General features: G+C 42.3%; 2 protein-coding genes across 2 annotated transcripts; both read right to left on the bottom strand.

Moving 5' to 3' along the window:
• Positions 1–18,811: 18,811 nt before the first annotated feature.
• Positions 18,812–20,576, bottom strand: LOC123402026 (protein ALP1-like). The gene is made up of 2 exons (XM_045095881.1): positions 19,696–20,576; positions 18,812–19,606 (listed from the first exon to the last, which is right to left on the bottom strand). Exons 1-2 carry the CDS (start codon positions 19,762–19,764, stop codon positions 18,905–18,907), a joined length of 771 nt encoding a protein of 256 aa, XP_044951816.1. The 5' UTR covers positions 19,765–20,576; the 3' UTR covers positions 18,812–18,904.
• A 96-nt stretch (positions 20,577–20,672) lies between these two features.
• On the bottom strand, positions 20,673–21,305 carry LOC123402027. The gene is made up of 2 exons (XM_045095882.1): positions 21,090–21,305; positions 20,673–20,959 (listed from the first exon to the last, which is right to left on the bottom strand). The coding sequence occupies exons 1-2, from the start codon at positions 21,155–21,157 to the stop codon at positions 20,902–20,904; spliced, it is 126 nt and encodes a 41-aa protein (XP_044951817.1). The 5' UTR covers positions 21,158–21,305; the 3' UTR covers positions 20,673–20,901.
• Positions 21,306–21,739: the final 434 nt, after the last annotated feature.

The raw sequence follows: 21,739 nt of genomic DNA, 5'->3' as shown, positions 1-21,739 counted from the left end.
GGACGGTAAAGTTTAGAATCAAGATAAATGGGGATTTGACGAACGAGGTACTACATGAAAGAGGCCTAAGGCAAGGGGATCCCCTTACTTATTTCTACTGTGTGTTGAGGCTTTCTCAAGTCTGTTGACTAAAGCTGAAGAAAACAACCTGATTTAGGGGGTTAAGGTGTGTCCCAATGCTCCTAGCATTTCCCATCTGTTCTTCATAGATGATTCTCTCATCTTGCTTAAGGCGAATAAAGAAAGCGCAGAGCAGATCCATCAGATCCTACGGGTGTATGAAGCAAGCTCACGCCAAACCATAAAGAAAGACAAGTCTGCAGTTTTCTTTAGCAACAATGTGAAAGCCAAGGATAAAGATGATGTGAAACCTTATGTATCTCGAAACAGGCTCTTAGCGAGAGATACCTAGGTATGCCAATTCATGCGGAAGTTAAGATCAAAGACACTTAGGCACATCATTGAGAGAATTCTGCAGAGGATTCAGGGATGGTAGGAGAAACTGTTGTCTCGGGCTGGGAAAGAACTTTTTATCAAAGCCGTCGCACAGGCTATCCCCACATTCACTATGTCTTCTTTCAACTTGACCAAAACCATGTGTGAACAGATCATCACTACAGTGTGCAAGTACTTGTGGAGTCAGCACGATAAAACAAATAAAGTTCATTGGCTGAGTTGGGAAAAGTTGACAAAACAAAAGGTCGATGGAGGGTTAGGTTTCCGGGCTATCCATAGCTTCGACATGGCAATGCTTGCCCAACAAGGATGGCGGATGCTTCAAAGCCCGGAGTCCTTGTGTGCACACGTCCTTGGGCCTAAATACTTCCAAGATGGAGAAAAATTGAATGCGAAGCCCACAAGTAATATGTCCTATACTTGGAGAAGCATCTTAAAAGGTATTGACCTTCTGAAAAAGGGGCTGATTTGGAGGGTGGGTGATGGATCCTCGATCAACATGTGGCATGGCCCATGGATACCCAGGGGAAATACCCGTCTGCCGGCTACCCTGAAAGGCATGAACCTACTATCAAAAGTCAATGAGCTAATCAACCCAGCGAATGGCATGTGGGACGAGGTTCTTGTGAGAGATGTGTTTAATGAAGATGATGCGGCCTGGATACTTGCTATCTGAATCAACGGGGAGCTCGGGGATCTTCCTGCATGGCATTTCGACACTAAGGGCAAATTCTCCGTCAAGTCTGCGTATTGGGTCCATATGAATAACGGAAACCTTGAGGGACCAGGGCGTAGCATCCACGACTGAAGCCTCAAACATGTTATCCCCATGGAAGAAGATGTGGAAAATTGAAGTATTTGGCAAGATAAAGCACTTCTTGTGGAGATTGGCCCACAACTCTACAGCCTTTTGTGTAAACTTGGCTTGAAGAGGCATGTACGTTTCCCTGCGGTGTCATGTCTGCCAAATGAATGGAGAAGATGGGGGCACCTTCTGTTCAAATGTGAACAAGTCAAAGTGATCTGGAGAGAATGCGGACTCGAGGAGGAGAGAGCGCTGCTCAAGGACTAGAGAAGCGCTTTGGCGATGATGGACAAATTAACGGCCCTCACGACTGAGAAGCAAGCTCTTATTGCCACACTTATCTGGAATTGGTGGTGCGAGTGCAATACCCACAGAGAGGGGCGAAAAGGGAGACGAGGTGAGGAGATAGCGTGGATTATAAAACACCAAACCTCTGAATTCTGCAAGTGCAGGCGGAAATGAAAAGCAAGGCGGCGATACCTGTGAAGCTTTGGACACCACCAGCGGATGAATGGATTAAAATAAATGTTGATGGCTCTTTCAAGGCGACAAACTTGAATGGCGGGTGGAGCGATGTGCTTCGAAATCATGATGGCGAGGTGGTATCTTGTGCTACAGGTTTTCTTCCAAACATTCATAGTGCTTTGCACTCAGACGTGCTTGCTGCTGAAGTTGGGCTTAGGCTGGCGTCGGAATTGGGAGTTCAAAAGGTTGTGTTGGAAATTGATGCACTACTAATAAAAGAGACACATGAAGAGGAGGGTGTCAATTTCTCCTGTCTGCGTGTTATTTTTGACCGGCTAAAAACTTTTATTCGTAGTAAGGCCATGTTTGGGATGAAGGATTTTTTGGAGGAATCGTACAACTTTCCTTACATGTGGATATTTTCCTTTCGAGGCGTTCGGGACAAAGGAAAGAGCACTGCACTTTCCTTAGGAAAGGAAACTTTCCGGCGATTTTCACAGGAAACAAAAAATCTACCCACACCTAATGGAAAGACAGAGGAAACAGAGTCTCAACCGCGCCTCTCTCTCTCTCAGCACTCCCGCCTCCTATCTCTCAGCACTCCCGCCACTCCCCCTAGATCCCCCATGGATAAGAAGGAACCCTAGTCTACTTTGGCGCGAAATCTACATGGAGAATCAGCAGAGCATTGTCGGCTGGTGAATCCACCCTCCTCCACCTCCTCATCTCCCCCTCCATCCACACAAGGCCATGACGACCACAAATTTGGGGGAAGTCAGGAAATCTCCATAGAAGGTAAGCATACAAATCTTTTTGATTTATTCTCCTAAAACTTACTAGTACTTGTTGATTTCTTCTCCTAAAAAATATTTCTACTTCAGATTTATAGGCTTGTAAAAAATGAGAATAGGTCACACAGATTCAGAATGTCTATTAGATGCATATAAACGAATAGAGATTATTTCTTGTGTGTTTAAGTTGTTACACAGAGAAAGATCTATCTCTACTTGTTCATGTACGATATTTGCTAGCAAGAAGTGTTGCTAGCCTGCTAGGTGAGTTCCTTGAAAGTGCGTTATATCGACTAGAGGGGGGTGAATAGGATATTTTTAGAATTTCATCACTGAGGAAATTCCTTTTGAGGAAATTCCTCACTGATGACTAACTCGCAGCGGAAACAGCAAAGGATCACGAGCACAAAGTATCACTACAACAGTTTTACAAGGTGAAGAATATGAAAATCAGTTTGCACAGTATGGAGGCACAGATATAGCGTGTGAAGAATAACTGTGTGAAGAATTTGGGGTTGAGGAATTTCAGTGAAAGTCTTCAGCAAATTCTTCAAACAGTGACAATGAAAATCTTCAACATACAATGTGAGGAATTGAAAGAGTTGAAGAAATAGAACCCGTTTCACAGTGAAGACAGTGATGGATGACCCAGTTCCAACTTCTGTGACAGTTGTACATCTGGTTTGGAGCGGCTTGGTATTGAAACCAAAAGACACACAGTCCCGGGGCACACAGTCCCTACCGTATTCTCCTTGAGCTAAGAACACACAGTCCTCGCCCAACACTCGTGGTAAGTCTTCAGGGCAGACTTCCAAACCCTCACAAACTTGGTCACTTGGCGATCCACAATTGACTGCTGGATTGCTCTAGACCATGATGCCTAACCGTCTGGAGGAAGCACAGTCCTCAAAGGTAAAAGGCTTCAGTTCCACATAGGAACAACTTCTTCAGTGATGCTCAATCACTTGGTTTTGGTTTGGGGTTTGGTGTTTGGGGTATTTCCTCACTGATGAATTACTCTCGAAGACTCTGAGGAATTTGGGTCGCTCTTATGACAAGTGTCAGTTTCCAACCGAGCAGACAACCAGCTAATGGTTGTGGGGGCGGCTATTTATAGCCTGGGAGCATCCCGACATGATTTGACATTAATGCCCTTAAATAATATGACCGTTGGTGTGGATAAGATCAGTGATGAGGTGCGACTTGCGGTAACGGTCAGGACCCTCAACTATGAGAGTCCTCATGTCTCTCATATTCTTCACTTGAGGCTTTTGGTAGGATTAGGCTTGGGTTTTGCATCATGAGGAAATTCATTCCGACGTGTTACTATGACCCCCTTTAACAGTACGGTGTTTCTATGTCTCAAAATTGAAGAAAATAAACAGGCAGAATAAATCTTCATGCTTCAAAATCTTTAGATTGATTTTCTTCAGGACACACCGGATTCCTCATCTTCAATTTCTTCATGAGAAATATTAATTTCATCGCAATTTCTTCACGATTCAATTCTTCGGCTTCAGACCAATTTCTTCAGCCGAAGATATACATTTTTAGGGTCTATATTCATCGAATATTTCAAACTCCTAGTGACTTATATATCTTGTGTACACTCATGAACACATTAGATACTTAACCTATAAGTCTTCAAACCACCAAAATCACTACGGGGCACTAGATGCACTTACAATCTCCCCCTTTTTGGTGCTTGATGACAATTAGGTTAAGTCTTCAACAGGGATAAAAATATGAAGTGTAAATACTCATTTGAGGAATTTGAAATCAAGATTCAGAGAGACTCCCCCTGAAGATGTGCATATCTTGAGGATTTTGCTTTTCACAGCAAATGCACATTCGTGATTTATATCATGGAGATCTCCCCTTGAGTCTTGTAAATCATGCATACATATGACATATAGTATGAAGAAATTTGAGAATGCATGATGAGAAATGGTATCTGACGAATTCCAGCATGCGTGCATTAATATTTTGAGGAATAAGCATGCGAAGAAAAACGTTCAAAATCGTCAAAGTACCATCGGGCTTAAGTTACAACTCATTACATAAAACACTTCAGAAGAGCCAAGAGTTTGTAACTTAATATAGTTCATAAGCCCCCAAAATATATCGTGCATGAAGACTAACTCTCAGATTTCTCCCCCTTTGTCATCAAGTGACAAAAAAAGTTCAAAACTGAGGACTAACGCCCCATGAAGACTTTCACATCTTGGCGGTTGAGGAAGACGCGTGAGGATTCTTGGGAGCAGGCTTCCTCCTTGGACCAGTGGCAGTGTCTTGTTGGTCTTCATCTGATTCAGAAGTGAGGAATGAAGAAAAAGAACTGTCCTCAAGGTCTGGAACTGGAATTGGCCTGAATTTCTTCTTTGGTGGCCATGACCAGTCGAAGTCCTGTGTAAACTCCAATTCTTCAAGTTCTGCTAGAGTCTTCAAATGAGCCAGTGTGGCCCAGGTGTGATCAAAAACCTCATGAAGATAATGATGATTAAGCTTCACTGCATTCTAAGTTTCATTGAGGGTTTTCACAATGGCGCCAAACTGGCGTTTGACCCACTTGTGATTTCGATCAACCTTTTGATGAAGACTGAGGAGAAGCTCTCTGGTATTCATCACCCTTGGAGAAACAGGACTCGGCGGCTGGGTTTCAGTGTCATCCCATGAAGAATATGCATCTGGCTCACCGAACTAGACACAAGGGGCCTACTGCCTTCATCGATCACATATTTGCCTTTTCCTTCGACTGGCTCGAAAGTCTTCTTGTTGACCCTGATAGGAGGCATATATCCAATGTGATTGTTGAAATCAGCATGATAGTCGATGCCTGACCTTCGTGTGATGAATCTCATGATCCATGGAGCGTAAATCTTTAGGTCAAAAGGGGACATAGCATTTTCCGCCAGAGTCCTCAAGAAGAAATCATGAATGTTGATGGGAATGCCATGGATGATGTTGAAGAGGATATTCTTCATGATGCCTACGACATCTTCTTCATCATCCTGGCCCTTGATTGGCGCAAGAACACTTCAGAGTATTCTGTAAATAGTCCTCGGTTCATACTTCAGCTCATGGACCAGGAAGGTTGTTCTTGGTGGTTGCCCCTTAGCCAAAGGCTTTATGAGGACTTCCATCAGCTTATTCGGCAGCTCCTGTTCATCATACATCTTCACAACCTGTTCTGGAGGAAATGATACAGGAAGTTCTCGCAGCTGCTCATTTGCAGGGGCCTTGAAGTGTGTATGTTGCGTCATCCAATCCAGCACCCAAGTGTTGATATATGTTGGATCTCGAGAGATATGCAGAGTTGCATAGAATTGAAGAACAATGTCGTTGTTCCAATCGCAGATATCAGGGCACAGAGGGAGCAGTCCTGCTTCATGAAGAATGTTGAGGACTGGGGCAAAGCAAGGAATTTCTTCAAGCTCAACATGAGGAATATGCATGTGCTGAAATTTTTTGTTTCTTCCACAAAGCACAGATGCATAATAGTTGACCTGAGTCCTGGTCCACAACTTCATGTGCCTGATGCGAGGCTTGTCATAAGGATTTTCTCCGATGAAATACATGCGTTCCTCAAAGAACACTTCCTTCTGAAACTTTGGCCGCTTGGAGAAGGGCTGACGCTGCATGGGCTGAAGGTTTTGCTTCTTTCCTTGAGGAGAGACAATCATTGCAGTTTCTGGATTGATGACTACAAGAACATTCTCTGGATTTGGCGCAAGGACATTATCTCCAGCATGTTCCTTAGGATGAGGAATTTCATCTCCCTAAGGATCTTGCTCCGGGTGAGGAATTTCATCAACCTGAGCCTCTGGTTGAGGGTTTTTGTCAGGAGGAGGAATTTGTTCATCCTGAGCCTTAGGTTGAGGGTTTTGCTCAGGATTTGGATTTTCTTCAGGCTGAGGATTTTCTCCTTGGTTTTCCTCAGCTTGAGAAATTTGCTTGGTGGAGGAGCCAAATTCTTCAGCTCGTGCAGCTGATCCTTGAGCATTTTCTTTAGGAGGAATAAATGTCTGAGGACTATTATCAATTTGGATTTCCTCATTGGTGCGTTCCTCAGACTCAGCATTATTCATTTCCTCATCAGTCATATGCTCCTTGTCTTTGCTTTCGAAGGGATTCATTTCATAGGAAGGAGCAATGTTTAGAGGCACAGGATCCAGCGGAGCATTTTCATCAACAGATTTGAGGCGCTTGGCCTCAGTTGATTCTTATGTTGGGGAAGCTTTTCTTTTCTTAGCTTCCTTTTCTGCGGCCCTGGTTTTCTTCACGTCTGATGCATACGGAGTCATTTTCTTCACCTTTGAAGATTTTGGTGAAGGCATTTTCTCTTCAGGAGGCGGAGTTATATCCGTACTGGTAGTTTCCTCAACTGAAGCAGTTTCTTCAGCTGGAGCAAAGTCATCAGCTGGCTTAGAAGCATCAGCTGGGGCAGAGTCATCAGATGGCTTAGATGCATCAGCTGGAACAGAATCATCAGCTGGAGTTTCCTTGTTTATTTCCTCAATAACCGGTTCATCAGCACGGCTTTCTTGAGGCATTTCCTCAGCAGGGGCAAGTTGTTCCTCCTCAATCTCGGGCTGCTGAGGTGTTGCTGGAGGGGCAGCCTTTTGTTGTAATCATCAACTGCATTGGTAGCAAACTTGATGAAGTTGTTCTTGAGACTTTGACGATCAGATAACTTGGTGTACTTGTCAGTCAAAGTCTTCAATTCTGCCTGAGTGGACACAAGTGCATCACGCGTCAAGCTGAGGAGATTTTGTCTAAGGAATTTATCCGTTTTCAGCTTCGCAGACCTTGCTTGTTTGGCTTGCGTCTCCTTCCACTTGGCCTCATTGATGAAAGTGGCCACCATGTGGCTGATGCCTAGGGGAAACTTTAAGTCATCGATAGGTGTGTTGGGGTCATCATACCATACATTGATGTAGTCCAAAAGAACTTTTGGGTCCATTGTGAGAGGAATGGCGCTGCCTGAAGCTTGTGCTACCTTCTCCTGCTTGTTTCTGATGATTTCCTGCAGAGTCTCATCATCATATTCATCACTGCCTTCTGATGCAGAAGGGACTTTGATAATTTTTCCTGGTCTTGGTCTGGTTCCTCTCCCAGCAGTCACCTTAGTTTTCATTGGAGTTCATGAAGACTTTGTCTCACAGCTCGTTGCAGAAGGAACATAGGAGCTGGAAACAGTCGGCAGTTGCTTCACAATCTGCTTGTGTTCAGGATTTGAAGCCTTTTGTGGTGCTGAGGGTTTTGGTGCGGATGCAGGTGCAGCCTTCTGAAGCAATTTATCCTGAGGTTTTGAAGCCTTTGGTTTCGGCAGCATAGACTTCACTTGAGGAATGGCCGTGCCAGAAGTTTCAGCTGCAGAGGAGGTGGCTGCTGCAGCAGCACCAGCAGATTCTTCATTAAATTTCCTCACGGCAGCTTCTACCTGCTTCTGAAGCTTAGACAAGTGTTTTGTCTTTTCCTCAAGATAGTCATCAATCGTCTTGAGGCTTGAAGGATGTGCATCCTGATAATACTCGAGAGGAGGCCGTTCTCCAGGAGGCTTAAGAGTGAATTTCTTCATGTACTTTGGAGTGACGAATCTGTATTCTTTCCACTCCTTAGCCCACCGGCGTTCTATCTTCTGAAGCCTTATCGTCCTCTTGGGCATTGTTTCTTGCTCATCTGGTGTGCAGTATTCCAGGTATATATCATCAGGAATATCGATGGCAGTGTTCTGTTTAAGCTTCTTGCCACCCTTTTGCTTCCTTTCATCTTCCATTTTCTTCACCTGAGGCTTTTGCTGAGGAAATTGAACTCTTGAGGATTCTGATGACACTTGCAGATTTTCTTCAAGAAACGCTGTAAATGAGTTAAGTTGATGAGAACCTAGAGATTCATCAGCTGACATGTTTGTACCTGCGAACAGAGTATGGTAGCGAGGAATTTGGAGAGGTCATATGCGTTCTCAGATTTGAAGAAATTGAAAAAAAATAAAGTTGAGGAATTTGACCAGTGGGTTGAGGAATTTGTCTAAGCACTCTGATCTTGGGTTCTAGAGTTGTACATATTCGAAAATTTGCACAATTCAGGAATCTCCTGAAGAATTTTAGAAGCTTAGTGAAATTCATCAACAGTTGAGGAATAGAGACTGATAGACACTTGAGGAAAAACAGATTTCACGAATCTAGGGTAAAATAGTAGATCAAAAGGGGCTGTAAAAATAGGGTTTTTATTTACCCTATATAGCGCGCACGAAGAACAGAGGAAGAAGCAGTAGTAGATGATCTTCGGTGCGAGTCCACTGTGCCCTAACTTGGCAACAGAGGACACCTACGGCGGCGGACGAAGACGTTCCGGTTCCGACGTGATTTTGGCAACGGAGAGGTCGAGGCAGTAAAGCTTTTGCTCGCCGGCAACGAAACTTCTAGCGGTGGCGCTAGGGCTTTGCTGTAGCGGAGAGAAGGTCGAGAGAGAGAACGAAGAGTTTTGACCGGAGGGGGTAAGGACATATTTATAGGCGAGGTGAAATCTGTCCGGCCGATTCTTTCGGACCGAACTACCCTTGCCCTTTCGTCTCCGCAGGACACGTGTACAACCGTTTAAAGCGGTGGAGATCGTGCTTATCTGATCGTGGGAAGTGGGGTTCGGTTAGTGTGTAACAATATAAAAATCATTTTTTAAGATTTGAGGATTTTGTAACAAAATCATCAGCTGACAAGGATGAAGTGAGGATTTTGAACAAAGTTTCAAGTAGAACGCATATGAAGAATTGAATAGACTGGGTGAGAGTAGCATAGAGGGGAAGTAGGGTCCGATCACATTCACTTAGATGAAATATCAACTTGAAGAAATAGCTATAAGTGAATGTTGTTGAGGACTTTGAAATCATATTCTATATATATACCTAGGAAAATGAAAGTCATCAAGTGTTTTTGAAGATTTTGATTAACTTGAGGACTTTGTGACAAGGCGACATGATGAATTTCAGCTTTGAAACAAGACAAGTTTGAAGAACAACAACTTTGAAGAAAATCAACTTTGAAGAAATTCGGCTTTGAAGAAATTCAACTTGAGGAATTTCAAGTTGGGTGGTGGCGTGACCCACCATATAAGAATGTTGATTTCAGACACCGCATACAATTGTCGTAGGGCCCTCAGAATCAACTTCTTTGTTGATTTCTTCACACTAAGAGTGATATTCTTCATTGGTTGAAGAAAATCGATTCTTCGTGTGTTGCACATCTAAGTCATCAATTTTATATAAGTGTTAGGATGTGTGCATGTTTTTACAAAACATTTGAAGATTCTAAGATATTTAGCTCACAGCGCAACTTGCAAAACCTTTTCTCATCCAAGGGCTTAGTGAAGATATCTGCTTGTTGATCGTCAGTATTCACATGATCGATGAGGATATTGCCCTTGAGGACATGGTCCCGAAGAAAATGATGACGAATCTAGATGTGCTTAGTCTTCGAGTGATGTACTAGGTTGTATGCAATCTTGATTGCACTCTCATTGTCGTAGTAGAGAGGCACATTCTTCATGTTGATGTCGTAGTCCTTGAGAGTTTGCTTCATCCATAGCAATTGAGCACAGCATGAACCAACAACAATGTACTCAACTTCGGAAGTGGAGAGTGAAACGCAGTTCTGCTTCTTTGAGGACCAGCAAACTAATGATCTTCCGAGGAAATGACATGTACGAGAGGTTGACTTGCGATCCACACGGTCACCAGCATAGTCCGAATCAGAATATCCCACAAGATGACGATTTGAGCCCGTGGGCTACCATAATCCTAGTGTTGGTGTGTGAGCTAAGTATCGAAGAATATGCTTCACAGCCTTATGGTGTGATTCCTTCGGTTTTGCTTGAAAACGTGCACACATGCAAACAATAAGCATTATATCTGGCCTAGATGCACACAAATACAGTAAAGAGCCAATCATGGAGCGATATACCCGTTGATCGAATTCTTTACCATTTTCGTCAACGCGGAGGTGGCCGTTGGTAGGCATTGGAGTCTTGGCACCTTTGCATTCATGCATGTCGAATTTCCTCAGAACATCCTTGAGGTATTTCTCCTGTGATATGAAGATTGCATTGCGTTGTTGACGAATTTGAAGGCCTAAGAAGAATTTTCAGCTCCCCCGTCATAGACATCTGATATTCTTCACTCATCATGTAAGCAAATTCATCATTGTGACGTTTTCCAGTACAGCCAAATATGATAACATCAACATATATCTGGCACACAAATAGTTCATTATCATAGGATTTAGTGAAAAGAGTTGGATCGAGTGAACCAGGTTTGAATCCTTTCTTCATGAGGAATTCCTTCAATGTATCGTACCACGCCCGAGGGGCTTGTTTGAGACCATAGAGCGCCTTTTTGAGTCTGAAGACTCTGTCTGGATTCTTTGGATCCTCAAAACTTGGGGGCTGAGCAACATATACTTCTTCTTCAAGCTTACCATTGAGGAATGCACTTTTCACATCCATTTGATATAAGATAATGTTATGATGATTAGCATAAGCAAGTAGTATTCGAATAGCTTCAAGTCTAGCAACAGGTGCAAAAGTTTCATCGAAATCAATTCCTTCAACCTGTTGTAGCCTTGGGCTAGAAGTTGTGCCTTATTCCTCACCACTTGACCATCCTCATCTTGCTTGTTTCAGAAAATCCGCTTGGTGCCGATGATATTGTGCTTGCTAGGATCTGGTCGTCTGATGAGCTCCCATACGTCATTCAGCTTGATTTGAAGAAGTTTGTCTTGCATGGCTTGGATCCACTCCAGTTCCATGAAAGCCTCAACAACTTTTGAAGGTTCTGTGATAGACACAAAGGAGAAATGCCCAAAAAAGTTAACTAAGTGTGAAGCTTTTGAGCGAGTGAGAGGACCTGGCGTGTTGATGTCATCGAGGATTTTGTCAAGTTCTACTTCATTTGCAATCCTCGGATGAGCTGGTTGAGGATTTTGTGTGGGCTGAGGAATTGGTTCTGGAGCAATTTCATCAGGAGCATCTTTTTGATTTTCATCAGTGCTGGGAATGATCTCTTCATCAATTTCCTCAGTGGGAACAATGTCTTCAGTAGCTTTGAGTTTATTGCTTCCTGAGGAGACAACTTATCTTGATCAGGAGGCAATTGCTCTCTTTGCGAGCCATTAGTTTCATCGAACCGCACATCTACAGTTTCAACAACCTTGTTGTGATAGGTGTTGAAGACTCTGTAGGTGTGCGAGTCCTTTCCATAACCGAGCATAAAACCCTCATGTGCCTTAGGTGCAGACTTTGAGCTATGGTGAGGATCTCTAATCCAGCATTTTGCACCGAAGACTTTGAAATAACTTACATTGGGTTTCTTGTGAGTGAGAAGTTCATATGAGGTTTTCTTGAGGAATTTGTGAAGATATACCCTGTTGATGATATGGCAGGCAGTGTTGATTGCTTCAGGCCAAAAGAGACGACGAGTCTGATATTCTTCAAGCATGGTTCTTGCCATCTCAACGAGAGTCTTGTTCTTCCTTTCGACGACACCATTCTGTTGAGTATAAGGAGCACACAATACGTGAGTAATACCAAGTTCATCAAGTTAATTATCAAGACCAGTGTTTTTGAACTCTGTTCCATTATCACTCCTGATGTGTTTGATCTTGACGCCAAAGTTCGTCGAGGCCCTTGAGGAAAATCGTTTGAAGACTTCCTGCACTTCAGTTTTATACAAAATGATATGCACCCATGTGTATCTGGAATAATCATCAACTATGACAAAGCCATATAAAGATGTTGCATTTGTTAGTGTGGCATAATGAGTAGGTCCAAATAGATCCATGTGAAGCAATTCAAATGGACGAGTAGTGGTCATGATGGTCTTTGAGGGATGCTTGGACCTGGTCATTTTCCCAAACTCACAAGCACCGCAGAGGTGGTCTTTAAGGAATTTGACTGATTCGATGCCGATGACATGCTTCTTCTTCGCGAGCGTGTGCAAATTCCTCATGCGTGCATGACCAAGTCTTCGATACCACAGCCACCCTTCAGAGGTTTTTGCAAGTAAGCAAGTGGCTGGTTGAGGACCTGTAGAGAAATCAACAATGTACAAATCCCCTCTTCTAACACCTTCGGAGACTTTGGATCTGTCAGATTCCATGATGACAACACATCTATATCTTCCAAACATAACAATCATATCAAGATCATAAAGCATTGAGACTGACATGAGGTTAAATCCAAGGGATTCAACAAGCATCACTTTGTCCATGTGCCTATCCTTGGAAATAGCTACTTTGCCAAGTCCCCATACCTTGCTTTTACCTTTGTCAGCATAAGTGATTTGCTTCAAAGGTGATGGAGTTAGTGGCATATTCATCAGCAAGCTTTTGTGACCAGTCATGTGATGTGTGCAGCCAGTATCAAGAACCCACTCAGTACTCTTGGGTTTGTCATACTGCAGATGAATTAGTACAGCTTACCATCTCATATGCTTCAGACTTGAAGAATATGATATCAATTTCATCAGATAGGAATTTCATCATAAATAGTAATTATAAGGACGAGTGAAATATTTTTATTTCATCAATATTAGCTTGCGTCCCATCAAGCATTTTCCTCAGGTCTCCAGCAAATTCTTCACATGATGATTTTTCATCTGGAGACCTCACCTGCAGAAGTGATTAGTTCAATTTCTTCACCACCCACATCTGAAGGGGTGGTAAAGCATTCATCATCATGCGAGCACCATATGAGAAAGGAGGCATTGAAGCTAATGCACTTCTCTTAACAGTAGGGGGTTAAAGTACTCAAATGAATATGCAGAGAATTTCTTTGAGGACTTATGAACATAATGATTTGAAGAATAACGCTCATATTCATATTCCTTGTAATTTCCCTGCATGTTAGAAGCATTAGCACGAATACAAGCATAGTTTTGACCAGTTGAAGATTTTGATCCTCTTGAAGACTTTGGTCCTCCTGAGGAATTTGATCTGGGGTTCAAATTCTTCATAGGTGGTGTCATGAGGACATTCACCTGAAGATTTTCAAGGCAACTTTTGGGAACCCAGATTTTCCTCACAGGAGGCCCATTCCTGCAGTTCGTTCCAACATATCGAGCAAATACTTCACCAGATTGATTTTTGAATAGTTTATAGTTGGATTCAAATGACTCATCTGAGGAATAGGATAATTCACATGCAAAGCCTGTTATATTGGATGTATCAAAAGAAGGCCCTTTAGCAGCAACCCATGAGGTTTTGGGATACTGCTCGGCTTTCCAGTATGATCCATCAGCATTCAATTTCCTCTCAAAGGCAATTCCTTCTTTCCTCGGGTTCCTGTTCAAGATCTGCTTTTTGAGTGCATCACAAAGGGTTTGGTGTCCTTTGAGACTTTTGTATATGCCTGTCACATACAATTCCTTCAGCCCTGCATTTTCATCATTAACATTTGTGGTTTCCTCGAGTGAGGAATTTGACACTACAGGAGCAGTTGAAGAATTTGTAGCAATAGAAGCATTTGATGATTCTGGTGAAGAATTAGCAGTTTCACGTTCGATGCATTTAAGACATGGAGGAATGAATTCAGCCTGAGCAGCACTCATCTGTTGGGTGAGTAATGAATTATTTTCCATACGAAGATCATCATGAGACATCCTCAGCTTCTCAAGATCAAGTTTCCTTTGAAGAAATTCATAGGAAAGTTTCTCATGATCAGCGAGGAGTGTATCATGACGATCTTGAAGATTATCAAATCTGGATTGAAGACTTTTCATATCTTCAGTGAGGATTTGGGTAAGATTCATTTCATCATTCAACAGATCATCGCTTCTGTCTAGCAGTTTCTGAAGCTTTTCTAGAGCAGTTTGTTGTTTAGTAGCAATGATAGCAAGTTTACTATAACTAGTTTTTTTATAATCATCGGGTTCACAGTCACTTGAATCAGAAGAGGAAGCATCATTCGGTACCTTTGAACCTTTTGCAATGAAGCAATAGGTTGGAGCGAAGTCATCAGCATAGTCATCAGTGTGGATGGTGTTATCATTTTCTTCAAGGTTGAAGATTGACTTGCTGACGAATGTGGTTGCAAGTGCAATGCTAGCCTGTCCAGATTCCGAGTCTTCATCAGAACCCTCATCTTCATCACATTCCTTGGATTCGGCCTCAGAATCCATTTCCTTGCCAATAAGTGCCCGAGCCTTTCTGAAACTAGTCTTCTTGTGCGATGAGGACTTTGAGGATGAGGATTTTGAAGATTTCTTCTTTTTCTTCGAGTCATCAGAACTTTCATCCTTGTATTTCTTCTTCTTTGATTCCTTTCCCCAATGAGGACAATCAGCAATGTAGTGACCTGATTTCTTGCATTTGTGGCAGGTTCTTTTCTTGTAGTCCTTAGATGAAGATTATGATTTCCTCATATCTCTTTTTGAAGATTTACCAAACTGGCCACGTCTTGTAAACTTCTGGAATTTCCTCACGAGCATTGCAAGCTCCTGTCCAAATTCTTCAGGATCAACAATGCTACCATCCGAGTCTTCTTCTTCAGATGAGGAAATTGCTTTGGCCTTCAGTGCACGTGGTCTAGAATAGCTTGGTCCATACAGATCTCTCTTTTCTTCTTGTTGGAATTCATGAGTATTGAGTCTTTCAAGTATATCAGCCGGATCAAGCATCTTGTAGTCTGGTCTTTCTTGAATCATCAGAACTAAATTATAAAATGAAGAATCCAAAGATCTTAGCAGTTTCTTCACAACTTCGTGATCAGTAATGTCTCGAGCTCCGACTGCTTGCATTCATTTGATATGCCAGTGAGGCGATCAAAGGTATCTTGGCAGCTTTCATTGTCAATCCTCTTGAAGCGATTGAAGAGATTGCGAAGAACATCAACACGAGAATCATGCTGGGTTGATACTCCTTCATTAACTTTGGACAGCCTTTCCCAGATAAGTTTTGCGGAGCCCAAAGCACTCACTCTGCCATACTGGCCCTTGCTCAGATGGCCACACATGATATTCTTCGCTTGAGAATCAAGTTGCTTGAATTTCTTCACATCAGCGGTAGAGACGGTAGCACTGACGATAGGGACACCATGTTCCACAATATACGAGAGATCATTGTCAATAGCCTGTAGATGCATCTACATCTTGGTCTTCCAGAAGGGAAAGTACTTTCCTTCGAAAGTAGGACATCCTGGAGTAACCTTGATCATGCCTGCAGTCGACATAACTAAAACTCCAGGTGGTTAAACCAAAATCACACAGAACAAGGGAGTACCTTGCTCTGATACCAATTGAAAGTGCGTTATATCGACTAGAGGGGGGTAAATAGGAGATTTTTAGAATTTCATCACTCAGGAAATTCCTTTTGAGGAAATTCCTCACTGATGACTAACTTGCAGCGGAAACAGCAAAGGATCGGGAGTGCAAAGTATCACTACAAAAAAATTTCAAGGTGAAGAATATGAAAATCAGTTTGCACAGTATGCAGGCAGAGAGACAGCGAGTGAAGAATAACCCGTGTGAAGAATTTGGTGTTGACGAATTTTAGTGAAAGTCTTCAGCAAATTCTTCAAACAGTGACAATGAAAATCTTCAACATACAATGTGAGGAATTGAAAGAGTTGAAGAAATAGAACCCGTTTCACAGTGAAGACACTGATGGATGACCCAGTTCCAACTGTTGTGACAGTTGTACATCTGGTTTGGAGCGGCTTGGTATTGAAACCAAAAGACACACAGTCCCTACAGTATTCTCCTTGAGCTAAGAACATACAATCCTCGCCCAACACTCGTGGTAAGTCTTCGGGGCAGACTTTCAAACCCTCACAAACTTGGTCACTTGGCGATCCACAATTGACTGCTGGATTGCTCTAGACCATGACGCCTAACCGTCTGGAGGATGCACAGTCCTCAAAGGTAAAAGGCTTCAGTTCCACAGAGGAACAACTTCCTAAGTGATGCTCAATCACTTGGTTTTGGTTTGTGGTTTGGTGTTTGGGGTATTTACTCACTAATGAATTACTCTCGAAGACTCTGAGGAATTTGGGTTGCTCTTATTACAAGTGTCAGTTTCCAACGGAGCAGCCAACCAACTAATGGTTGTGGGGGCGGCTATTTATAGCCTGGGAGCATCCCGACATGATTTGACATTAATGCCCTTAAATAATATGATCGTTGGTGTGGATAAGATCACTGATGTGGCGCGACTTGCGGTAATGGTCGGGACCCTCAACTGTGGGAGTCCTCATGTCTCTCATATTCCTCACTTGAGGCTTTTGGTAGGATTAGGCTTGGGTTGAGCACCATGAGGAAATTCATTCCGACGTGTTACTTTGACCCCCTTTAACAGTATGGTGTTCATATGACTCAAAAGTGAAGAAAATAAAACAGACATAATAAATCTTCATGCTTCAAAATCTTCAGATTGATTTTCTTCAGGACACACTGAATTCCTCATCTTCAATTTCTTCATGAGGAATATTAATTTCATCGCAATTTCTTCGCGATTCAATTCTTCAGCTTCAGACCAATTTCTTTAGCCGAAGATATACATTTTTAGGGGTCGATATTCATCGAATATTTCAAACTCCTCAGCGACTTATAGATCATGTGTACACTCATGAACACATTAGATACTTAACCTATAAGTCTTCAAACCACCAAAATCACTAAGGGACACTAGATGCACTTACATTCCTCTATAGTACTTCTGTGGTGTTGCTCTGAATAAATCAGAAAGTTTAGTACTTGTGTGGACTGAACTTCCTCTTAACATATGCTACAGAATAAGAAAGGCTTGGCTGTGAGCTTGTAGTAAAGAAATAAAATTGAATCGAGGTATTTTTAGGATTAGGGAATAGACCTAATATGCACAATATAAAAAAAGCACTGACCTATAAAGCTGCGCTGTTCATATTGCTAGGTACCTCTAAGAATTCTGGTAGAGCCAAGTGGAATCATCAAATGAAGGCATGTCTCATTGAACTCCTAAGAGATCACGATGTTCCCAAATACCGTACACAAAATGCATGGAGTAAAGAGGCCTCGACAAGTATTGTTGGTAAATTCAATCAAAGATTTGATTTATCCTTCACGGTAATTCAAGTGAAGCAAAAGGAGCGGGATCTAAAGAGAGATTTCAAAGCTATAGAAGACTTAATATCTGAAAGTGGTTTTGCCTGGGATCATGACAGAAAGATGGTGGTGGCTCCAGATAATGTTTGGGCAGCACTAGAGGCACGCAAAAACAAGGACGCCCTCACGTGGCGAGGAAGGTTATTTCCATACTATGAAGATCTTTTCGCTCTATATGATGGTGAGCATTAAATCATTGACTTAATTGGCCCAGATTATTTTTGGCTGATTCTTATAACTGTTTTTTTTCTTTTACATAATTCATATAGGACGCTATGCTCAGGGAAGGAGTTTTCATGGCATGGATTATTATGCGAACAAAGCAACACAACCCTCACAGTTTCCAGCATCACATTCACCACAATTGCAAGGGCTAGATGCGCATTTGCACACACCTACACCAACCATACATGCTCCTGGTGATTCATCCACGCAATTTCACATTGAAGAGGATAGTGAAAACACAAATTGGTTTCCTAGCAATAATACATTCAGTCAAGTGGAGGCAAACTCAACCCAAGGAAATGACTTGACATTACTTACTCCACAAGTTGAAGCAATACCAATTTCTTCACAACACGTTGGACAAACCTTGCATGAAAATCCACAAGTTGCACATCGCAATCCTCGACCATCTAGCTCACCTCCTGAGGCTAATAGCACGAGGAGGGCAAAAAAGCAAAAGACGACCAGTATTGATGATTTCCATGAGAGATACCTAAAACTCATAAGGGAAGAAACAAATAAGTATGCAACCATTGAGGAGAGGAAATTAAAGGACCCTTTCAGCATCAAGAAATGCATCAAAGCACTTGAAAGGTTGGAGGGTCTATCGATGGCAGATATGCTAAAAGCAGCAAACATCGTCACCGCCAACAAGGAGAACAGAGAAGTATTTCTATCATTTTCAAGCAACAAATTACAGTTAGGTTGGTTGATTGGAAAAGTTCGGAATACCTAGTATTTCGTACTAGGGAAGATCTAGCTTAAAATTGAGATATATTTTGTACATGTGCATCTCTGGACACATGGTTATGATCCTTTTGTCATAGTTAACTTGTAGTAGGTTGTGCATGTGCATTACTAGGCACATGTTTATGGAAGTGGCAAACTCATTCAACTTTTTATGTAATATTAAATGGATCTTAAATCAATGCTTGTTTGCAGTGTTTGGCTAAAATAATCATATTATTAAGTGAGTGGAGTACAATACAACCAAATAATTACATAACTTAAGAGAAAAATACACAATACATATGCTTATCTTCTAGCAATGTAATCTGCCCACATTTGCATTGCCATGGCATCTCGCATCTCATTTCCAGCTTGTCTCAAGTTGTTAAATAAAATCACATCTTTTTTGTATTTGGCATCACCACCTGGTACATCTTTCATAGTGCTTTCATTAGTATCCGTTGTAGCTCTGTCAGGCAGTGTCATATCTCCATTATGGAGCCTTATGAAATTGTGCAATACACAACAAGCTACTACAATATCAACTTGTGTGTCAATATCAAACATTGTAGCTGCCTTTAGTATGGGATACCTTGCTTTCAATATGCCAATAATTCTTTCGACATGATCTCGTAGTTGAGCATGTCGAAGGTTAAATAACTCCTTGTAGCATTGTGGCCTTTGATGAACTCTTCCTTGCTTTCGTAAATGATATCTAGTTCCTTGGTATGGAGCAATGAATTGGGGTGTATTTGCATAACCCGCATCTACAAGATAAAAATTTCCAGGTGGTACATTGAATCCATGGTCTAGTGCATCTTGCAAAACCCTTGCATCTGATGATGCAGATCCTTCCCATCCAGCATGTACATGCACAAACTTCATGTCAAAGTCACATGCAACCATTACATTTTGTGAAAGACCTTGTTTTTTATTTCTGTATGGATCTTGTTGCCCAGGAGGAATAGTCATGGGAAAGTGAGTACCATCAATAGCTCCAATATAGTTCTGTTGATTTAATTCTACAGTTAGATATATAAATGTAAGCTAGATTTACACAGTACCAATTCAGCATGATAGGACTTGAAAACAATTACCTGAAGTATAAAAACTTTGGTTGCCTTAATATGGGATGCTGGTATATAGAAGGTTGTATGAAGTTGCATGTGAGTCGAGTAATCGCGTTGAGCACGGCATGGAAATAAGTACTAACTGAATCCGCACCGTACTGGAATCTGTCTTGCAATGTTCTGTTGGTTGCATTCTTTGATATTGCATATAAAGATATGGCTACTTGCTCTTGCAAAGAGATATACCTTGCATCCTGGAGAAGGTGCTTTTCATACAGTTGTTGCACTAAAACTTGAAAGATTGATCTCTCCATATGAAACCGCCATTCACATAGAACCTCGTGGCCGGTAAGAGCTTCATACACATAAGTAACTCCATTCAGGATGGATGTATGTATTGCTCTCCTCTCAGATGATTGGGATGAGCTACCTTGTAATGTAGGGAATATGAAATGTACAAAATCATCTTCGTTTCTCGACCGCCGGCTGTAGTTTTGATTCATTGAGCTTCAGGAATGAATGAATTCTGGGGTTAGAGGAATGTATGGATTGCTGCTACAAGACTGGACTATGGGTTCCTAGAGAAGTTCTTACAAGAGAGGAGAAGAGATGACAATGACAAGCAAGTGGCTGGTAGTGCATTGTGTGCGTTTATATAGCAAGAGAAAGAAGAAGCAACGACTAGACAAATCAACGGCAAGAATACAATGCCCAGGCACATGACGGCTAGTTATGTTTCCTAGAGAAGTGTGCAGATTCCAATTTCTTTTTTCTTTGTTCAGAACACTCCATCGAGTTTCCATTCCTCTTTTTGTAAGCCTGTAGGTTTCAGTTTGCACTCCATCCCATACCTATGCATGCTTCTTTTCCTCTGTTTTGTAAACCCACGTCTCGAACATGGCCTAAGTTTTGGGGTATAAGATTGAGCATTGCACCAGAATATGTAATCAAGTAGCGTATGCTTGTATCTGCTCCGGTGGCGAGCGACTTCGCTTCACACACTGTTTAATGCAAAGTATTGAGTTTTAAAAAAAACAGAATTTCGGCAAATTTGCTACATGAAATTGCACGACTACTTTAGCGGAAGATAAGTCAACACACTACAGCAGTTGATCCATAAATCTCCTTACAGACTATAAATATTCAACTCAATAAAAAAGACTATAAATATTTAGTCAGGCATCTCGGCGCGCTTCCGCCGGAAGCCAGGGAACGGCAGGAGGAGGAGCAGCATCAAGCGCAGCAAAGGAAGTCCAGGATGCTGGAGCAGCAGTCGTAGCAGCAAGAACAGCTGCAAAATCAAGTGCAAATTAAGCACGACCAATCAATCAATCAATCGGAGAGCGGACAGGGCCGAGCGGGGAAAGAATAACACGGGAGTCTCAGTCGACCAACCAATCAGATCTAGTTAGCACACGTACCATCCGTCGAGGCTCTTGTCGTGGAGGTCGTCGGTCGCAGACATGGACTGAGCAGGCGGGGGCTCCATCGCCGAGTCGGTCTATCCGCACCTGTGGACGGGTGATGATGATGATGTGGGGAAGAGAAGGCAAAGGGATATGGAGGGAGCTAAGCTGGAAGGAGACGCAAATAAATGATGCACATGGAATGGGCGGCTGTACCGGTGTAAAGTTCTTCTGCCGGGATTTAAGGCTTAAGGTATGGCATGTCCGTGTACGACCTGGCTTGTCGTCCGATTATTTGTGCGCCACAAGCCACTGATTGCGCACAGGCATTATCTATTTTCATTCTCCGTATGTTTCTTCTTAAGAAGTGGGTCACGCTGCCAGCTTGGCCTCCACTGTCCAGTGAGTGAAGCAATTAGCGGAGTTCAAGTAGAATTCGTCACGGAGTAGCTGCAGACCTTGTTGTACGGTGGTGGTTGGTGGCAAAATTGACATCCGTGAACGGAATGTTTTCACAAAATAGACCGCGTATGAAAAAAAAATCATTCAACTCAACTTTTTTATGGGGTTTGACAGTGAGGTGTCATACTGTATTATATGACGTATTTTTTAGACGCCACACAGTACAGTATGGCGCATATGGCTTAGGCGTCACATAACGTAGT

Source organism: Hordeum vulgare, chromosome 6H, assembly GCF_904849725.1.
Source record: "Hordeum vulgare subsp. vulgare chromosome 6H, MorexV3_pseudomolecules_assembly, whole genome shotgun sequence".
NCBI classification, from domain to species: Eukaryota; Viridiplantae; Streptophyta; class Magnoliopsida; order Poales; family Poaceae; genus Hordeum; species Hordeum vulgare.
The sequence above is the reverse complement of the archived record's forward strand: the minus strand, read 5'-3'. Positions and strand labels throughout refer to the sequence as shown.